This window comes from Cydia amplana, chromosome 12, assembly GCF_948474715.1.
Source record: "Cydia amplana chromosome 12, ilCydAmpl1.1, whole genome shotgun sequence".
Taxonomy (NCBI): Eukaryota; Metazoa; Arthropoda; class Insecta; order Lepidoptera; family Tortricidae; genus Cydia; species Cydia amplana.
In genome coordinates this window covers 13,584,402-13,607,541 of record NC_086080.1, presented here as the reverse complement: position 1 = coordinate 13,607,541, position 23,140 = coordinate 13,584,402, and the positions used below count along the sequence as shown (strand labels likewise).

Below are 23,140 nucleotides of genomic sequence, written 5' to 3'. Positions count from 1 at the left end.
TTTATTTTGCAGAAAAACAAATGATACTCCTAAGGTCAAACGCTGTTTGCATTTAGGTAAAAAACGTCTTTGCGCTAAGTCAAGTGCAAAAGGTGACACGTGCACCTTTTGCACTTGACTTAGCCTCGGGTCACGCTATGTAACTATTGAATATGAATATAATATGTCAGATACATTAGGTAGTACTTTAAATTCATTTATTCTTAAGCAAACCTGATCGTAACTTAGCTATGGTACGTATTATAAAGGTGGTATTTACTTTACGAGTATTATTTATACCATTGAATTTATTATTAGATTAATGTTGGGAAATATGTCGTAATTTGCCAAGATGAATAGCAAATGTAGTGAAACTTGCATTACGTAACTTTGAGAAGTAAATAACATTCCATCCCGGGAAAATAACATGGCTATAGCGTTTGCCGCTAATACAGCCAGCAGCAAAAGTTGCTAAGCGGGCAAGGTGTTCAAAATTACCTTGACGCGCTCTTATTCTCTTAACAATAAAGTTGCGTCAATATCATTTTGAACACCTCGCCCGCTTAGCATTTATTACTGCTGACTATACAAAAAACTCAGCCCTGGACACTGTAGACCTTGGTTACTTTTTCTTTCGTGGGTACATATATTATGTACCTGTATATTATATTTATTTCAATTCATAGTTTAAAATAAAATGAAGTATTTTGTAGACAATTAAAATTAATTAATTAATATTCACGATCATATTAGGGTTAATTATTTGCACAAGTGAACAACAGACCTGCAATCAATTAATTCAGTTTTATATCCATTTCCGATCATTAGTATCTGGAGCTGGCCGTTCGAATGACTACAGGCCCATAAACCTAATTGCAGGGTCTCTATCGTTTCCCAAATAGTTTTAAGCCATAATGTATTGTTTGCCCGAATTTTCGTTATTCATAATTCATTTGGTTCAGAAACGCGTCGCTTTTCAGGATTGCCATAAAACAAACCTAACCTAACCTAACCTATCTATAGGATAACCTAACGAAAATCCTGAAATGTTAACGGTTTCAGTTTTATGACTAACGATAATATGACAAACAATACATTATGACTTCAAACTTTATGGGAAACAACGGGACCCCCTAATGGCATTAGAAACGGTAATCATGTCGTAAATTGGCTCTTAATTCTCACTCAGTGAGACGTCGCGAGCGATTTTTGCATTTTTTTGTAAACTAGTATGTACTGTCGAACCCTTAATCACAAATCTTAAACCGAAGTACCTAGTTTGTTTAGAATTTTTACACTTTTTAAACTAGGCGTCCCTACCTATTTTAGATAAAAAAAAGTGCATCATAACTCCAAGGAATAAATAATAACATTGAACACAGCGATGCTATTTATTGCACACTTAAAATAATAAAACGGTACCAGGCGTGTCTCACTCCGCGATTTCGTCGCTTTGCTACAGGTAGCTAAAAGTACATCCATTCGGCCCCAATTTTGGGGAAAGCCATAAGCCGCGCGTGGCGCTGTCGCCACCTAGCGGCCATATCTGTGCTGATCGTAACAGACGCGTTTTGTTAGAGAGTGAGTCTTCTGTACTTATTAGTACATACTATTATTTATTCTGTGACGGTACCAATTACTAACGTAAAAGTAGAGGTAAGAGAATCAACTGTCTTACTGCGAAGGAGAATTATATTATACTTATATTATTTATTTTCGGTAATGTGAATTAAACTCACTTGTAAATAATCAAACTGCCCGCTAAATATTATATTTTTTATCCCCTTACTAATCATTACCATCTTATTTGTTTCAGGTAACTACATGACTTAACAGCAACCGCATTCGTCCATTAAAATCGGAAAGGTTTGAATGACTCATCCCATCATAAAACGTTTATTCTTTTTGTTTAATCTCGCACATCTGTGCGTTACGACAGAGATCAAATTGTGGAAGTTGACTTTAGTATGAAGACTATGAAGTGAAAAAAATGTTTGACGAAAAAAATGCGTTCGTCTGTTTGCAAGATTTATTTATACGGTTTTCTTGGAGTAAGAACTCAAATATGTCGTCGGGCAAATCCCCAATGATGGTTAGCTGTTTGTGACCTACAGTTATTGTTTACGTTTAACTTTTTTACAAACAGTTAGGTACTCATTTTACTATGGTCAAATGTCAATTACAGTGAAGAATTGAAAAGGAAGAAAGAGATTGCATTGGTACAATATATTAATTTACTCACATCTACTCTTTCACACAGTTAATTAACGTACTAAGACGACTACTTTAATCATTCCTTGTTATTTATAAACTATGTCTAATTGTTTTCAGTAATACCCTTTTCTTTATGTCTAGAAGAGCGTAACATTTTCCAGAAGTGGATGTCTGTCGTATAATCCGATTATTTGTCCGCTTATAACGTCTTAACCTACACGATATTAGTATTTAGGTACCACTTACCCACCTTCATTAAAACTTACAACAACTATTTTCCATTTGTTCCCTAGTCTTTTTCTACCCGATGCATCCCGAATGCCAAAAACGCACCAGACCGTTTCCTGGTCGAAATGTCACGCGCATTCCACCGCGCCTAGCGCACGCACCCCACGCGCCGACCTTCTCAATGCTAATCGCTGCGTATGCGCACAGTAGAATCTTTCAAGCAGTATGACAAATACAAGAGTTGTTTAGGTTGTGTCAAAGGAGTTCACCACAGTGGGGCGTGCTATGATTCGTAATTGGAACTTAATTTGATGACTTTTGTCTCTTGTCAATGCCATGAAATGAAGTAAAGGGGGCATGGAAATATTGTTACCTACACTTGCTCCTAAACAATAAAGCTAGGTGTTACTTAGCTTTACGAACCAGTACTAGCGGCGAGGCGCCAAAATTACGAATTCACAGCTTGCAAATTCTATAAATCAAGTAATAGATAGATAGATAGGTAAACACTTTATTCATTTCCACAACATACATGATAATTACAAAGAGTGATTTAATTAAACATTGGCATGCAGCTTTAATTAAAAGAAAAACTAATATAATTACACGTTTATATATACTTGCCTAGTGACCAAAAATACAATCTTCGGTCATTTATTTTCTTCTCAAGCTCCAAGAAAATATATGAACAACTTCATTATTTATCACAAAGTTTATCATTTATCACAAGAAAGTTGATTAACTTCGCGTGTACCTACTACTATTACATTTTGTGTCAATTTCACATTAATGTTATACAAATGGACACACCATGAACTACTGTTTCTAAATCCTTGACTGCGCCAGCACTGACAATACAACTTTATAATATAGCCGCTACGCACCGTATTGGGCGTACGCGGGATTTCTCAAATGAACTAACAATTGTGTTGCTTTGAATAATATGTGCTGGCTTAGGTCTCAACAATGCTGTTGTTGTCAAGTTGCTTGTTTAAACGAATTTCTGAACAGTGTAAGCAATTGTGTACATTAAATTACAATACAAAATATAGTGTAAATCGTTGAGCTTCTACCTAATTAGGGAAATATTTTTTATATTATATTTAATTGTTTATACAAGTAGACCACCCATCAGGTAACAGTAGAAAGTGTAGAAACCATACATATATTTAGCCTTATAACTTCAGGATGACTTTTACTCATTGCCGACTTTAAAAAAAATGAATGACTATTTATACTGTACCTACCTAAAAAGATTCAAAATAAAAAATCCGCAGTGTTTTCAAAATATACTGTCAATTGTTTTAGTTATTATTGTTACATGCATATCATACGTAGTACCTGTACCTATATGACTATGTAGTTTATTTAACTTTTGTAACTTACCAGGTTTAAAAACGAACTCGGCAACTCGCGTCCTCTCATAATGTGACATGGATTAAAAAAAGATCACATGCCATCGTGAGTGGCGTACGACTTGACTTCTCTCGATATTAATCTCAGTAAAACTTTAATGGACCCCCAATTTGACAATAATTTTGTGTGTAAAATTTTTTAAATTAGCTTTGCGGTTTATATTAAATTTTGTTAGTAGTAGTAGCAGTTGCACCGCCCACAATCTCTCTGCTTTGCCTTAAGGTTGACTGGTAGAGAATGCTTTTGGCATTAAGTCCGCCTTTTGTACGATAAGTTTTCTTTTGTGCAATAAAGTTTAAATAAATAAATAAATAAATAATAATTGGAGAGGTCCAAACATTTTTACATATTTTGACAGCTGTTTAATGCACTGACAATAATTTATATAAATTTAATGTACCGTATAAATTATTTTAGTGGGTACACTTTTGTAATAAACATGTTGGTGTGAAAATATTTGTGTTAGTTTTTATGGTTCCGTACCCAAAGGGTAAAAACGGGACCCTATTACTAAGACTCCGCTGTCCGTCCGTCCGTCCGTCCGTTACCAGGCTGTATCTCACGAACCGTGATAGCTAGACAGTTGAAATTTTCACAGATGATGTATTTCTGTTGCCGCTATAACAACAAATACTAAAAACAGAATAAAATAAAGATTTAAGTGGGGCTCCCATACAACAAACGTGATTTTAGACCGAAGTTAAGCAACGTCGGGCGGGGTCATCGGTACTTGGATGGGTGACCGTTTTTTTGCTTGTTTTGCTCTATTTTTTGTTGATGGTGCGGAACCCTCCGTGCGCGAGTCCGACTCGCACTTGGCCGGTTTTTATGGTGGTGTAAATGTCGTGTGATGGTGATTATATTCGTGTGACCCTATTTACATAATGCGTTCAGTGTGCGGGGAATTTACGAGTGAAAAAAATGTTTATGAAGGAAGATAAATTACGAAAATATATGTATTTAGATACTTCGGTCATGTTAGATAAGTATATACCTACTACATTTATTTGTCAACCTATACTTTTCTTTAGACAGTCGTCTCGTTATCAAGTCGCTCTTAATAAGCCCAAACTCAATGAGCCAGGATGCGGTGTCTATTTACAAAGATCCTATGACCATCATCGGCCTTCGACATTAGACCCCCTTGTTGCATTGCTTGTACCATACACTAGGAATCCTCTAGACGGAGTTTAGAGCAATTATTTCATGAAACCGATGCTGCCAAAAATACTGGGGTGCGGGGGGAAGAGGTGAGCGAATCCCGTGCCGTGATTGGTCCGTTCAAAGACACGGACCAATCACGGCACGGTGGGTACAAGCCACAGACAAGACATCCTCTAGACTGAGCATAGTAACGCTACCCCCTCTGCCACTTATACGGTAGTTTTACTCCATCTTCGAGTCAATCCCGTGCCGAGATTGGTCCGTGTCTTTGAACGGACCAATCACGGCACAGGATTCGCTCACCTCGTCCCCCCGCACCCTCGTATTTTTGGCAGCATCGGTTTCATGAAATAATTGCTCTAAACTCCGTCTAGAGGATTCCTAGTCTATGCTTGTACCTAACCGAAATTACACAGATACCTCTATGATACAAGCAGAGAACCTAGGATAGGTTTATAATACAAATTTAACTTTCTATCGTTATTGTTTTTCCAATAACGAAGTCCTTAAGTTGGATTTTACAAAAAAAGCATACCTAAAGTGTCATTCTATGGAACTTGCTAACTATGTAAACAAACCGCCATATTAAAATTGTCTCTAAATGACAATTTACAAGTTTTTGTTTACATAGTTAGCAAGTTCCATAGAATGACACTTTAGATTCTGATACAACGATTCTGTCCATAGATTAGTTTGTGTTGGTATTTGGTACCTTTTTGTACCTATCACCAGAAAAAAAACATCTCAATACGAGTTTGCTAACATAAATACATATGTTTTACCAGACACCACATCCATGACCTTTCATTCCTTTTAACAATTAATCATGACAAATGAATGGTAAAAAATACCATAATTATATCAAAGTTATTTATTATACAAACAGTAAATAAATCCGGAGCTGGTCACGGCGGAATTATAATTAATGTTAATTGTACACCGGGCGACAAATGTATTACACAAACAATGTTATTCGCGTCTTTATTCCTTAGTAAATACGGTCGAACACGTTTTGAAGCACTTGTTGCGATAAATTCGTCGCCGAATGTAAATAACTAGCGCGGTTAATAAAGTGGGTGTCAAATGTTGGTTTGTCGACTTTAATTACTAGTTTTCGGTACAAAAAATGTCAAATCGGATTAACAAGTATTTACGCTTTTAAGCAGCGCGTATGCAAATTTGAACTTTTGGGTCTAAGGAACTTAGTTCATATTCATACCGGTTGTTTTTATGAAAAAAACATGGTACATATGTACATGTATTCTCGTCGGTGTATTTTTAACACATTTGATTGTTTAATATTAATGGGGATTGTATGCAAAATGGTATTACGCGTTTAAGGAGGAAACTAGGTTTTTTTCTACTTACAGGTTTTACGTATATATATATGGAAATCTTAAAACACTTAATAACAAGGTATGTACATATGATTTAATTGATTTCTATGTATAATAATTAGTGCACATCTCCTTTAACAGTTTATAAACACAGTCCCAAGTTAAGCTAACGAATCTGCTTCTACTCTTAAGGCGATTTTTTTTTAATTTTAACAGCTTATACACACTCGCTATTAGGTTATAAACTTTGAAGTGGGCTATTAAAACCTTCTTCTTCTGTAGGAAGCTTAACATGTTGCTCCCCGGAGAGATACTTTTGATTTATACTGTTAATAGTCAAATAAAAATTAAACACTCAGTAAACACAGTACTCTAATTATCCAACAATTATTATTAAAACTTATAATCACACCAATTACGAGCCCTGCAAACGAACCTTACTGCCGTATTCGAACTTCAAGATATTCACAAGAGACGACACGTAATAGATCCATTCTAGATACGTTATAGTTTAGATTTCAACTAGTTCTCTTTTGCAGCTTAATTCGGGCAACCAATGTCACTTTTACGTCAAAATATCGTATAAACGAACTATTTCCATTAGATATCTATTAGATGTGACTTGGATGAGAATCTCCAGAATCGCGTAAATGTCAAATTTGACAGGCTAGATCTTAAAAATATCGTTGTCGTATCTTGGTGATGTCTAATAGATGTCTAGTTCAAAATCCGAATCGGGCCCTTAAAAAAAACAATCGTCCCGTTACCACTACCTGTGTTTTTTGTCAAAGGTCTGATAACTTCAGTGCGCGAGCGCAAGCCGTACCGATCGCGCGTCTGTGCGTCCGCGCACGTTCTACGTCACCGGTTTCCTCGACGTTACTATTCCATTGCGTGACTTTTTTTGAAAAGTGTGTGTTTCTGTGAGTGTTAATGACATGTATATGAAAATGTATATAAAGTCGGAAAGGTTCTATCAGGAGGCTTTGAAGGAGGAGCGGTGCTTCTCCGATTACGAGGAGGACGATGATCGTGAGTAAAATATTTGTCATAAAAATAATATTTGTGTTTTGGTAACCGTTAGGTTAGGTTCGTGTGGTGTAAAATGTTGAGTTTTATTTAATAAACTATAATAGGTTGTCTTTAATATATACTGAACGCTAAAATTGCGCAGACGGTAACAAAACTTAAATGTTTATTTGTAATAATATTACGACTAAAAATTTAATATGTAAAAAGATGAATCGCTAACGCTAATTATTCGATATTTAATCGCGTTTTTCATGAGGAAAACATAATTTAAAAATAAATTTTTAAATACACCTATATGTACGTAGATTTTTATAGTTTTCATCGCTCCATAGTTATCGGATAATTACTTACACGTCATTGTTTAAATAACTTCATATTGCCTTATGGTTATTAAATTTCAATCCCTTATAAATTTCACACGCAGTGCATGCTTAAAGTTCAACCTACCTCGGTGACATATCATATCACGTAATAATACACAACTACCTTCATTGATTACTGTTTACTTGTTTGACATTAAATAATACATTAATAGGGTAATAACACTAATAACTGGGATATTACATTATTGTTACGGCGCTGCATTGTGCGCGTTGATGTCTATTGTACGCGCCGTCGGGTGAACGAAGAAATGAATGAAATAGTTATTTACGATACAAGTGCGGAAAAGAGGAAATTCGAAACGAGCGGCGATAAATTAAAACACGACCGAAGGGAGTGTTTTAAATCGATACGAGTTGCGAATTACCTATTCGCACGTGTATCGTACAACGTTTTACAGTACATATGGCACTTTAAACTTTCGACATACGCACGGAAAGTGCTCTTTCCCGCACTAGTTCGTAGTATGTACTGTAAATTATATTTACACTTATTGTACCTTGTTTACAGTATTATAAGCATTCGTGTTTTAAATTATGTAAATAAAACTGGCGGTTAAATGGGAGTTTACTTTGCATGTAGGTTATTTTCACGCTCTGATGCGTTGGAGATGGATACATACGTAATAAAAACCACATAGAAAGCGTTTTTCCGTATCTAAACCCTTTTAAATAATTAATTTAAGTATTCATATAACATCATCTATAATATTTTAAAAGTTAATATTGTCACTTTCATAGTATTATTTGTTGTATGAAATATGTAAGTAGGTATGTATTTGTTTCAGAAGGGCTAACGTTATTTTCAGCAAAAAAGGTCACCTTTGATAATATGAATACTAAGCACATAGAGCTTTAGATATATGTATATACCTATTTGTTAATATTTTTATAAGTAGGTACTTTCTGAAACCGGTAGGTATCAATTACTACTACATACGGCCATATTCGAACTTTAAGATACGTCAAATACTAGAGATTGAAACGATATGGAATGGATATGTCAGTGTCAAACAAGTGTCAAAAGTGACGTTTCTTCAAACAAACGCGCCACTTTTGACACTTGTTTGACACTGACATATCCATTCCATATTGTTTCAATCTCTAGCATTTGACGTATCTTAAAGTTCGAATATGGCCGTTATTCTATTTAAGCTGCATTACGAGTAACTGTGTGTTAGGGTGTTGCTTATTTCGTCGAAGTTAAAATATTCTATGTCTGATCCGCTTAATTTAGTTTCTTCCGCTAAAAAACAAAATTGAATTTTTATCAAAATTCTCAATTACGTTTTAGGGGTCGCTACTAGAGATACCCCGAATAGTGGTTTTGGCCGAATACCGAATACCGCCCCTCTCTCGGCCGAATACCGAATATTCGGCGACCGAATATTCGGCATGAAATGCGAACATTTTGAGTCACAATTATCATAAAAACTGATCGCTAACAAAGCTCAACGTTAGATGACGCTAGCTAAGATATATTTTTGTTGAACAGTATTAATGAATAGAGTAAAACACAACAGACTCATGATAAAAATAAAATGTTTTTTAATCAACAAATGCTCAAAAAAGGGTCTTCGTATTTAACAACTTTCCAAGAACACATTCTAAATATACCTACATAGTTTTTGGTTATTTTTATTGTGCAATTTTTCTTTTTAAGTAGGTGCAACAGATATTCGGTATTCGGCCGAATAGTAGGTAACATTCGGCCGAATAGTAGGCAAATTTCGGCCGAATACCGAATATTCGGCAAAGTGACCAAATAAGCCGAATACCGAATAGTTGCCGAATATTCGTGGCATCTCTAGTCGCTACCGAATTTAGAAAAGTATACTCTTAATTTTTTTCTTTCTTTCAGACATACAGAGAGAGGGAACTTCGCATGTATAATATTAATATCTGGGTGACCGAGCTTCGCTCGGAAAACATATAAAGACTCGAAAATGCGCGTTTTCCCAGAGATAAGATCTAGCTAGATCGATTTTTCGCCCCCGAAAACCCCCGTATAGCAAATTTCATCGAAATCGTTAGAGCCGTTTCCGAGATCCCCGAAATATATATATAAATAAATAAATAAATATATAAATAAACAAGAATTGCTCGTTTAAAGGTATTAGATAGATAAATAGATAAGGCATTATGAGCATGCTGGAGGTGCTATAATCTTGCTCACAAAAGCACTACTTCTTGCAATATAAACCTCGACCATCTCTAAGTCTTAATTTACCTTACACTACCTGAAATGGCTCAAATTAAACTTAAACAAAAAACATCCCAACCTGCGACTGTTTTTTGCAACAATATTACTTTTATTTTTAAACCAAACCAGGTAAGGGTGAAGGTAATCCTTCGAAGTAACCCTTCGGCGGTTTCAAAGGGACGGTTGGTCATTGAAAGAAATGGCGATAGACATCACAATGGGTTTTTTCGAAAGGGCCTAGGGCTTGGAAGAGTTAAGTATTAGCTTTGTTTGCAAGCAACGTTAAATAGATAGGCTTTGCGGTCGTAAATAGATTTTACAGGTTTTAATTTAAGGTTTCTTAGAGTTAAGGGCAAGATAATTAAGTACCTAATATTGTCTATGTTTATTTCATTATTAAGTTATATATATAAAGTTATATAGAGATAAATTACAAATACCTAGGTAACTTTTTCCTTCCTATTACATTAGTCTAAGTACACACATACATAATATAATATTATATATAGGTATTAAGTCTCTTTCAACACTCGCAATGGTTTGAACCGCATGTTAGTTAAGTATTAGGTAAGTGGTACATATGTTCTCTGTGAGATACGTATATGGAAGCATCTGTATTTAAGGACATTTACTTATGCTATTTTAAGTTTTTTGTTCATCCTATGTATGTTTTCTGTGTTATCTCCTCAATAAATAAATAAACACCGTTAAACCACCCAAAGATCCCAACTACATATATATTTTCATAAATAGAAGAAAAAACTCAGACAACACCAAAAAGAAGATTGCTATTAGGTACTTAATTACATCTTGAACCTGTGGGCCACAGTAGTAGTGGATATCGTTTTGAGGGGGTGCGAGTGGCCTCTTCCGCCTTCCGGCTGCGGAGGCTGCTTCGGTTCGCGCCCCACCTTGTGGGGCGGTTGCTTCGCTCGTCATTTGAGGACGGCTGTGTCGCTGGTGTAGGCCAGCTTTTTCACTACCGGCCGTTTATCCAACCCCGCGACCCCTAGCCTGGTGATACCGTTTGAGCGGGGCCAGGTTCGGGACCGGACCGGTGGGCCACAGTTGTAGTACTAGACTATAAATAGTAGGGTGGTTTTACGGGATATACTTTTTTGGAATCTATTTTACAAATGGAGCTTATTTTGATATCACCAGTGGATTTCGCTAATTCTTTTAGATATATTTGTGCGAGTGCGAGGAGTGAGTGAGATGCGCCGTGTGCGTGTGTGTTCTATAGTAATTTAAATTGTATTTCTTTTTCCTTATTTTCTCGTAATGCATGTTAATTATAAGATGTAATTTTTTTTTTAAAGTTTGTTGCCGGTCCCATATTGGGATACCCTCCTCCAATTGAGGGGGGATTTAAGTCTTCTCGGGGCAGAGGTGTAGGGTTGGAGCCGGTCTACCTAGCTTTATTTGACGTTCATAAGCGCATTGTAATTATGCCTACTTGAATAAACTATCTTTTATCTTTATCTTTATCTTATAATAGATTGTTTGCTAAATGCCGCCTCAGGTTTCACATAAATACGAGTAAATATACAATGCTGTAATACATTCCAGTGTTTTCAAAGAACATTTAACACTTCCTGAAATGTAGTCACACTTGTCATATCATAATGACAGGTGCGGACGCTGTGGACAACCTTGCGGGCTTCTTTTTTTGCCCAACTAATAATATACATATATCTAGCTGTATGCGTGTACTGTACGTATAATATTTATTTTGAAACATTGCTGATATTGTTTTGACCGTTACAAAACATTATGTTATCTTCTAGTAAATAAAACTTAAGCTAATATTTTCAAAAAGTGACCCTGATTACTAAGCTGGCGGTTCCCGGGTTCGATTTAATAAGGCCATTTTATTTGTTTGTTGTATCATGAATATTTGTTCCCAAGTTGTGGATATTTTCTGTGTATTTATAAGTAAGTATGTATTTATAGCCGCCGCCGCCGGATCTATAATACCTACAAGCTTTGCTTATAGTTTGGAGCAAAGTCTATCTGTGTAAAATTATCCACACATATTTATTTATTTATTTTACAATAAATAAAAAAAGGTCACCTTTAGATCCATAGTGCAGGCTTCGTCATCTTACAGAGAACTTTAATTTCGTCATATTTCGCAAGTGAAAATTAATAGGATTTTGTAGGTAAACTAATGTTACTTAAAACTAGGGAATGCAATCTCGATCTCGCAATTTCGAGATCTCGCACGAATTTGCGAGATTCAATCTCGTTGATAAGGAATCTCGATTTATGTAATCTTGGTCGAGATCTCGATTAAAATTTTCGAGATCTCGAACGAGATTGAAAGATTGATTTCTGTGAATTATGTACTTGTTTTGAGTAATCTTTTTACCTATGTTAGTTATTTTAACTTAATGTTATTTTAGCACTCTTCAGCCCATCGTTTGGCTCTCTCGTTTCAGACAAAGTAATCCGTTGTTTCCCTTCACGCCACCATTTGCAAGGTCGTCTGTTCAAACAAAGGACCCTACTTTACGAGGGTGGTCATTAAGGGGCAGGGATTATGCAGGTACAGGTCCGTGGTAGGTGCACTTACCTGTTTGACAAATCTTTTATAATAATAACTAATAAATAATCTGTACGGGTCTTAAAAATATCTTAAGACCCATACATGGTTTATAGATCTACTCTAATCTTATTTTAATCTACTTTAGTATGAATCTAGCCAAATAAAAATCAAAAAAAGCAAAACGGTCCGACACAGATATAGACAATATTAATCTGTGTTGAAAAAATCATTGCTCTAGCTTCAAAACCCACAGAGGAAACAGTCGAGTACGTTTGTATGGAGAAATGACCACTCCTGTTGGCTCTTAATTGAGAAATATTTAATACTAAATATTTTAGGTATTTCCAAGTTTGTATTTGTATTTTATAACTTTAGTTTTTGTTAGGTATTGTAGTTAGTTGTAGTTTTTAATTTTAGTTTTTAATTCTTTAGATATATTACTTGTTTACTTATTTACAAATAAAATAAGTTTGTATTAAGTAGAGTTGTGTAAGCTAACTTTGCATCGACTTGAATAAAACAAAGTTAAAGAGTGTCATTATAAACATCATATTTTCATAGAAATTTCACACACTGTACTTTTGCTGCAGTCAAATATAAAACGGATAACATTTGTACACTTTTGGCTGGCAAACTGGCAAATCAATTTATCATATTGTTGTCACGTACATGACTCAGACACGCTTGCCTACAGAATTAAATTATACGAGTTTAAACGATACAAATACGTTGACAATTGAAATGGTACAGTAATAAAAAAACTGTAATTTTACCTATGCGAACCTTTTACCCTGTCCAAACGTGACCGAGTACTGGCACCATAAACTAAAATCATTAAAGGATTAACATCCTTATGGCCCTTAAGTTTGAGTCCATTTTATTCTGTACAGGGTAAGATTGGAAATTTCTGCAGTGCAACCAAAATTCTGGGAAAGGACATACCTGACCGTTAAAAAAAATACAGGTACCTGACCTGTTTAGAATAGTCAGGAAATCGCGACAATAGACCGACTATTGTGGCTGAAGATTCAATGCACTTGACAGGGTGCAATTGTATGGGATTGAAATGTTAGGAGTGCAGTGGGCTGCATGGGTCCCTTAACTGTAGTTATACTTGGGTGCCCTATTAGAGTTGAAAGTCGGTAAAAAGTGGGCAACGCGTCTCTTTGGCTTCTAGAACAAATAGTTTGGCCACCAACTAAAGAAACGGCTAACAATAACATGTACATCACTTCGCGTTGTTTCATGACACACTTTTTAAGAAACTACTTGCTGTGCTATCATGTCAGGGGTAGTGAACCTTCTAGACTCCTAGGTTAAGCATGTATCTGTATTGAATAGTTATTTTAGAAATAATAAAGTACAAGGTATAGCAAATAACGTCGTAGTTAATTTAATAGTCTATCGAAGTCTAAATTTGTAATGAAATTGTATGTGCGTATACATGGAGGTATTTTTTAATATGGCCGCCATATTAAAGACAAATTCCCATAAAATGTGTGTGGTAGCGGATTGTACAAGTGCACTGGGGTGTGCTGGGTTGTGCATTTAAATGGCAATTTGTCTTCAGATTCTGTTCAACTACCTCTTACCACTTGGTACATTGGTTTTGAATGAGTTGGGTAAAAAGTGGGTAATTCTAAAGCACATTTTTTTCTTTTGCTTAAGGGGAAAGTACTGATTGAAATTGAAGTATAAGAATGAATTCTTAGTTTATGAAGCTTTTATAATATATGTTTAATATTATTTAGATCAAATTTGTTACTTGTCGATGGCGCTTACTCCTTTGTTAACGATGCTCCGATATAAATACAATGCCACGCGCGCTGAGCGGCGTAAGCGCCATCGATAATAAGGTCCCTTTTCATAGATGATGCTCCATATGATATACTAATTATTATTAGCAACCCTAGTCAGATGACTTTCAACAGCTTATTCTGGTTGTCAGTTTTTAACTTCCAAAATTATATACCTACTATCTGTCTCGTTGAGTCAGACGACAAAGGTTACGCCTATAAACGGCCATGAACGTATCTGTGATTCAAACACGTAATATATTGGCCGGGTATAAATATCCAATCTACAGACAATCTATCAAATCTGTACCAACAGAGACAACAGTTAAAACACCAATCAAATCAGAAAGGTCTTAAGTACAAGAGTCCAAGTCTACCTATGTAGTGTGTAGTGTACCTAATGAAACAGATTTTGTATTTTCAATCTGGAAATGTCAACTGCTAAGCTCACATTTTGCCTTTATGAATGCAAACGTGTATACATATTTATGACGCCGACTGCACATTTTTTCACAAACAGGACTGAGGAACGTAAAATCGTAATCGTAAGACCGTAGGCTAAAATCAATTAAGGTAATTAAGAAAATAAGCAATGAATAGTCGTCCCTGATGATAAAAATAGACAAACTGAGAACTAAATGTTTTTGGTATAAACATTTTTTTATATAATGTTTCTTAATCCATTCTAAAACAACCGGTTTACCAATAATAACCGATACTCGTCAATCCGTTCCACTCCACGGTGAGCCGTAGAATGTGAAAAATTCGCTAAGTTCAAGCTCAAGGCCTGGGTCAGGGGTGGCGCGGGTCGTGCGACGCTCATGCTAATGCTGACTCACCGGCTAAAGGTTGCGCACCCCTGACTTTCGGCTCAACGGTTGATTGTTTTGTGAAAAACAAGTTAAAGTATGTTTATTTTAGGTCAAATACCTATATTATTTTATCGCAGTACAGTCACCTGCAATAATATATTATTACTCTTCGCAAAAATATGTGACACGCTCTTATGGCTCTACAAATATGATTTGCGGCCTTCGTTTTGTACCTAACATATTATTACGGGTGACTGTACGAACGTTTTGTACTGAAAATTGCTTAAGAGATAAATTATACATATAATAACCACACAGGTTCTGCAGTTCACTCTTCTTATTTTAATGGCATTTCATCACATGTCTAGTTGTCTACCGATGTCAAAGCCGGAAATTTTAAGTAATCTAAATGCATTAATTTACACTAATTAAATTTCATGGTCATCACGGTTGTGTCACGTGACATGTCTAAAAATAATTTAGAATTGCACACCAGCGTGGACGAACAGAAGTCAAATGCTAAGAGCTCATTTAGACGGCGCGCGAACTCGTATACGATTTTAGTTATATTGCGGACCATTGAGGTTACATCAATTCAGCCGACCAATCAAAGGACGCAATGTAATCAAACCGCACGCGAGTTCTCGCACCGTCTAAATACGCCCTAATGGTATCGTAATTACGGACAGTTACTTCAACAATATGTCACATTTATGACACAGTTTTACATTTTATTAATATCAACACATTCTTGGAGACTGACTTTTACGATAGGTGTAATTTCCATGCCGTTTAAAAAAATTTAATATACTTTTTATCCAGTAACTACCGACCCGCCCCGGCTTCGCACGGGTTAACAAATTATACATAAACCTTCCTCTTGAATCACTCTATCTATTAATCTGTTGCGTAGTTTTAAAGCTCTAAGCATACATAGGGAAGTCAGACAGCGGGAAGCGACTTTGTTTTATACTATGTATAGTGATACTGAAATGAACCTCCCGCACCAATTGTTTAGAAAGTAAAAGTAAGTATTAACAGTAATACACATACCTATAGCTAGCTTACTTAATTAATTATCTCTTTATTTGATTGCTCCAACTCCAAATCAAGGTTATGCCGCCAATAAAGAAAGGCATACAGTCAGTTTGTTTGGAATTGTAATCTATTATTATCTATTGAGTATTCGTTTAAAAAAGACGTATTTTCAGCATGTACTGCAATAAATAGATTCCATATTAAATTAAGGTTTTTAATACGTTGATATTGATATCCTTAAAGACGTTTAATTTTCATAATTCCGTACTGTTATTTTTATAACTAAGTATCTAATATTATTAAATGTAATGAAGCTTCAGGTGGCACGCTCTTGTTTCGGAGGCCAAGATTGTATTTAGATCACTGAGCCAAAAATAACTAAGTATCTAATATTATTAGATGTAATGAAGCTTCAGGTGGCACGCTCTTGTTTCGGAGGCCAAGATTGTATTTAGATCACTGAGCCAAAATAGGTAGTTAGTTAGTTATAATGTAGCTTAATATCCGATTAGCTTAGTATTAAATTATTTGCGTTGTTTAATTTTCTGCGCAAGAGTGAAACTTCCTCACCTGATTCGGCTTACTCCTCACTGTATATATTAGTATTTGCTATAAATTTCAATACGTATAAGGTAAATGTGGACAAGACTCGTATCTGTATACGGACTTCCCTCAGACTTAGTCAGAAAGGAAGAGTTTACTCCTGCTCTACCAACGCAAGAGTTATAAACGAAGAAAGACCTTGTAGACGGTATTACCTGATAGACGGCTTTCTCCACATTTACCTACCTTGGTCATTTATACGGTAAGAGAACTCGCCTACGGCTGAATTGTTGTAACCTCAATGGTCCGTAATGTAACTAAAATCGCATGCGAGTTCGCGCGCCGTCTAAATGAGCCCTTACACCAAAATCAGACTACATATGTAAATGTAAAATCATTTGAATGTAAATTTAAAAAACACATTTTAACCATACAAAAAATATAGTTATTGGGTATACTCCTGTGCCATATATCCCTACTAGAAGAACGCCTGCTAAATAATTTATTTCACCTTGTAAGCCAGATAAACCAGATTAATGACTGTTTAGGTAGGTACCGTAGTTTGTTATTTTACTTTTTAATTGAATAATAATTATAGCCTTATTAAATTTACTTGAAACTTGCACTTATATAAAATTTGTAAGACCAGCGTCGAGATCCTTAGATGGTATCTTGACTTTACGTTGAGTGGAGACCTTTTCAGTGACGCTTAATAATAAATTAGTTCTGTTGTCTCATGTAATACCTAAATTTAAGCGTTTTCTGAATAAATTTCTTCTATTCTATTCTATTCTATTCTATATATTTGGTTTGGCTCGTTTATTATTCAAGCTCTTAACCTGTGCCTTGGCCCGCAGGCCCGCAGCAGATGCTAATGCAGGTTAATTGCAGATTCACTGCCGACCTCCGCACAATGCCCGACCCCGTCGGAATCTTAACACGCCATTCAACAATTCGCAGCCTCTACTTTTTTTTCACTTGACTGCTTTATGGTTTGTTTAAGTATCGATGGGTACTAGAATTTAAAAGTGGTTCGTGTGTGGCATTTTAATTTAAAATTCCAACATTGCCTTTAGAAAGGCATAGATTGACTGTGGGATCAATTTCCAAGTCACGGGAGGCCAAGAGGTGAATTTTTATGGTCGTGTCCTTGGCGCTCTTTCTACATGTGTCGTCATGTTTTCTATTTCTGTTCTACAACTACTTAAAAAAAGATAAGTTACTTTGAAGAGCTAAAGTTATAACTTGTGGCATTCAGGGCGACGCGACCTCTCGAACAATGATTTGATAGAGCAATGGAGTCAATTCTGAAATGATGATAAACTATGTTGCAGACTCTTATTATTCCGATTATAAATTCAAAAGAAGAAACTGACACATTAGATTTTTAGATTCATTGATTTGGTTGTCAAACGCTGTGGTTTTCTGATCCTTGTAAATGCTAAATTATAATTAAATACTACTATATCGAAGGTAAAATCTCATCTTTTATTCATCCACAGTCCACCAGTCCCATCTTTTTCAAACAATATCAAAGAAAACCTACACTCAGCACCTGTGTACGTGTGTAATAAACATTTACGTCTCTCCTGTGGACATACCCAGAGTTTTGGGCTAAGTGTACCTAAATCTAAATTTCCATTAATCAGTATAAAAAAATATTGATAACTTAATAATCTCTTAAACATTGGCCGCAAAAGTACAACTTTTGTTTTAAATAAATACATATGTCTGACCCATAATTCGTACGATCCATCCATCTGGCGAAAGTTGTCGATACATTTAATTGGTTTACACCTGTCAATATTTACTATACTGTCAGAACTGACCTTAGAACCAATTCATCTCACGTTATAAATGATATAGAATGAATATTATGATAATTAGGCATCAGTTCGACGTTTTGTTTCTTCTTACTTACATATAAAGTGGGAACGATATAAGTTATTAGGTACATTCTTGTAAATGCAAAACAGGATGTTTTAAATATCTTACCATTAAGCTGAATTCAATTATTTGTGAGAACAATAAATAAGGTGGAGATTTAGCCCGACGTGTTTGTGTGTTATACTCGTAATTATATACAAATCTGTTATTTATGAATTCGTTTCCGTTAATATATTCTATCGCTAAAATACGACATTTTATTGGTTGTTGACATCTTATTTATATAAAGATAAGTTGCTTATCATTAAGTTTCTTTAAATAGATAACTTTAATAATATAAATAAACAAAGGTACCAGAATTAATATAATCAAAGTTGTTAAAATTAGTCTAAGAAAACCTGTCAAATCTTCTTCTATAAAAAGTATAAAAACCATGGTAGTGAATTAACGTGATTAATTAATAATATAATTTATTGACAATTTCTTTGCACCTATGTACACGTGGATAAGTATAAGACTTTACCGGGAAATAGCACCTAAATACTCGTTAATAATTGTACTTCAAGGTTTGCCAGGTTGTCTAACAGAGAGTCTACCGCGAAACCCGAATTTCTCTAATTGCGCTGATCTTTCCCGTTTACTCCAATGAAGGCATAATTAGAGTGACAGAGAAAGATGCCCGAAATTTGCGAACTTCGATTTTCGCGGTTATAGCCCAGCAACAGCACGGTATAATAGGTATACGTAAAAATTTGAGTGCTTAAATTTGTAGAAAAGAAAGATGTAGGCATAAATTAGGGTAGCTAAATTTGAGTGCTTAAATTTGTAGAAAAGAAAGATGTACTTAGATATAAATTAGGGTAGCTAAATCATAAGTACTTATCTAGTACCACTTATTTCATAACATCATACAGAGGCCCTCTATTCTCTCTCATGTATACTAACGTCACGGAACCTTGAACTTAATTCACACTTATAAATGACGGAGAGTTTGCATAACCGCTTAGCGCAATTAAACTAACAAACACAAAAAAAGAACTGTCACGGTTCAAACTAAAGTTTACCGTAAAACTAACGCAGAAAAGTTCAATTTTGATAGTTCGGCTTATCTTTCAATTGTCTTTTTACTCAGAACAAAAGAGACCTAAGTATGTAATTAACAGGCTGACGTGTTGATTGTAAGTCATCTGATGGCTCCTCTACACGATGGGCCAACGCCGGCCACTCCAAGGGACGCATTTATGCGTTAGAGGGAGCAAGTGATATTGCTATCTCATTCTACCGCATGGCTGCGTCCCTTGGAGTGGCCGGCGCGGCGTTGGCCCATCGTGTAGAGGAGCCATGAGACAATACATTGTTTGAAAACAATCGATATCGATTAAAATCGCTCGTACGATGCTAAAAGAGTCCATTTTGACAAAGTTGTGTAAAGTACCGTTATTTACGTTATACTTTAGAATTTATTCAAATAGATTACTGTAGGTGTACGACTAGGAACTGGCCATGCCAGACTAATATTCCAGTGTTATTCCACTCATGATCCGTCAAATTAGTTAGTCCTATACTTTCAGAGCACAGTCTGCCCTCCTTACCTAAAAGGCGGCATCTCAAGAACAAATAAACTTGAAAACTTCCAGATTAATAAAACATACATGTTTATATTCAATTATCATTTAAAATACTGTTTTTTAGCTTAACAGGGCAGTTTCATTCTTTAGCTATACGCCCTTTTCAAACCAAGCGCGCCACAATCGTCAAATCACGTCCCAAACCTGTAGTCATCCTCTGAAGACTCGTCGAGAGTTCGCTAAGAGGTCGTGAAGAGGTGACCCCTCACAATGTTTTCCTACCGAACAAACGCTTGGACCGGAGTGACCTGTGTATTTCTTCGAAGTGTTAACTGTTTAACGTTTTATACAAACACGAGACGATGTGAAGTTATGGGTTTATGTACTTACTTGACCCATCTGGTTCTCCGGTTTTGGAAATGCGTTTGGTACATGAAGGCAATACGTACAGTCAGAAAAATATTTGTTGGTCATCACTGCGTACCTTACAAACGAGCATGGCGTCGCAGATTATTGCGCTGATGAATGAAGCATGTATTTTGTATATATTATACCGCCCTGTTGCCAGCTTTACCATTCAAATCCTTCTACTTTTTTTAGATGTTTCTGTCTCCATGCATACTCCATACTAGTTGTTTTAAGAATAATATTAAAGGCCTTAATTGAACTCTATCGCCTTAACAGAAGACTCCTTGGAGGATTCTGTTGAATGATACACAGATTTTGATAACTTAATAAAATATATTTAAATTAAATCATCATAACATACATAACACAATACAGATATTCATTTTGTAGCACTGTGACATCTGACATAGAACTCTAGTCACTGACATGATTCATAATAAGTGACCTACCAGTATATATCTATACATACTCAACAGATTCAAAATGCAGTGCAAAATAAGCCATACGGTATGATAATGGCCTCCAATTCGCATGTTATTCTATAGTACAGCCAGACAAATCCCAGCCCGCTCGCCATATGGCCGCGCGCGCACCTGTTGTTGACCCAGCGCGGGCGCACAAACAGTTGTTGTTTGCGCTCACCTGCGGTAACGACGCGCTTGTTAGGTTGTTTTTTTTAAGCCCGAGGGACTGATTTGAAGCCCGGATCCCTGGCTTATGGTCAGTGTTCTGAATAGCTGATGGTTGGTGGCTATAAGGCTTCGATATAAGTGATTTTTCTTTTTTGCCGTCAATATATTCATACGCAATACTCCTTATTGCACGCCTCAATAAAAGAAAACGGTATACAAACTTAAAATTATAGGTAACACAATCGACAGCCTGTTCCAGACAACCTTTGGATAGCGAAAGAGGTTCTTGTGAATGCAATAGTCATATTTAGTGATAAGAATCATTAATGATTAAGACATCTACATACATTAATAACTTAATACTTCCTTTTTAATTTATATCTTACTTAGAATTTCAAACCACGTAAGGATTGCGATAATAAGATAGCAATACGATGTTCACAGTAATGTAGTTTGACTAGCATGTTAAACTATGCAATTTGTAGTTATTAGTTACCGTGCTTCCATGAGATTTGCATGTTGTCTTGACTTGGACTGCCATATGTGAAAGAAAAGCATATTCAGATACGCAGCGGCTTTTAGAAATGACTCAAAATGAACGTAAATGCTATGCATCCCTAAGGGCACGTTTCCACTACAGATGTGCAACGGAACACTAACGATGGGCGAGTTTGAAGCTAAGCTACAAAACTGTATTACCGTTTCTACTATACCCTGTTCCAGCTCACACACATGCGTGCAAAATTTCTACCATAACTAATAAAATTAATAAGCAGGTTACAGCAAGTCTACTTTTCTGTTTAATTTCGAAGCAATACAAATGATTAAATTATAGGTATAATTTAGTCGTATGTTATTATAAAAATAAATTGTTCTCTATGTTATATCTCCACCAAAGTTTCGCCGTTTCTAAGATCTCCGTTTTTATACTAGAGGAAATAATCTCGAGACTTGCCCATTCACAATTGTAATGTACGTGTACGTAACGACATTATTCTAATACTTCTGAAAATGCTGAGTAAGCTATATTGGGTCTGTTAATATTTCACGACTTGGTTAAGAAATTGGCAGTATATTCTAGAACTTTAGGGATTTGATTAAGGTAGCTGCCATACAAGGCGAAAGCGTTACGTAAGCGACATTCTCGTGGAATGCCCCTTAACTGGTTTGGTTTGACGTAAATAAATGTATTTTCTTTCTTTCTTTCTTTCAAAATTGAGAACGTTCTCGAGAACAGCACAACTCTAATCTCTACGTAGCTCAGCTCATCCCTAGAGCAAAAAAAAATGCCTACATACAACGTTATAGTCCAAGATCCAACCATCACTGCGACATTCCCGGTCACATTCTCTTGCACAATATGTCCCCGGGTCGGGAATTAAATGATTTTGTCATAAGGAAGCGATTACGAGCACAATTTGCAAGCAGAGCTTGGGCAAATGCGAGATTTATGGTTCGGACTGAAGTAATGCCCGTGCCCGACTGTCAACCCTGGGTAAGATATAGAATAAGTATTGTAGAAAGTTCATGATTGTGCTAAGTGCCGGTCGAAGTATTGTGTTGGCAAATGCAAGTTGCTTAGCTAATAAATCGGTCACATATTTCACAAATAAAATAATCTATTAAATATGTACTATATACCTTATAGTTAATGAACATTATTTAATGAATGATATAAATTAGTTGGTATAAATATAATATAACATAATATAGTCTACTATACATATATGGTTTCAAATATTACTACAGTACTTATTATATATCAATGAATTGAAATGTATATGATTGTAAAATTAAATTGTCGATGTCGATATTCAAGGCTACCTACTTATCTTTGATAAAATTACTGATTATTTACTAAAAATTTACAAGTAAGTATGTAAATAAATAACATAATAAACATTAGTTACAAAAATACAATTGAATAGTTTTCTTAGGAGATGACTTTCTAGAGT

The 23,140-nt window shown here is 35.5% G+C and overlaps 1 protein-coding gene across 3 annotated transcripts in view; it reads left to right on the top strand.

The window, feature by feature from the left end:
- The window catches only part of LOC134653089 (polyhomeotic-like protein 2), a 211,567-nt gene that overhangs the window by 109,904 nt on the left and 78,523 nt on the right, over nucleotides 1-23,140 (top strand). The window contains exon 1 of one of the 3 annotated variants that reach the window (XM_063508384.1): nucleotides 7,136-7,370. The exons of the other annotated variants lie outside the window; for them this stretch is intronic. Coding sequence (XP_063364454.1) covers nucleotides 7,277-7,370 — 94 coding nt within the window. The 5' untranslated portion in view covers nucleotides 7,136-7,276. Of the gene's footprint in view, nucleotides 1-7,135; nucleotides 7,371-23,140 lie in introns of those variants that run through there. 3 annotated transcript variants of the gene reach the window in all.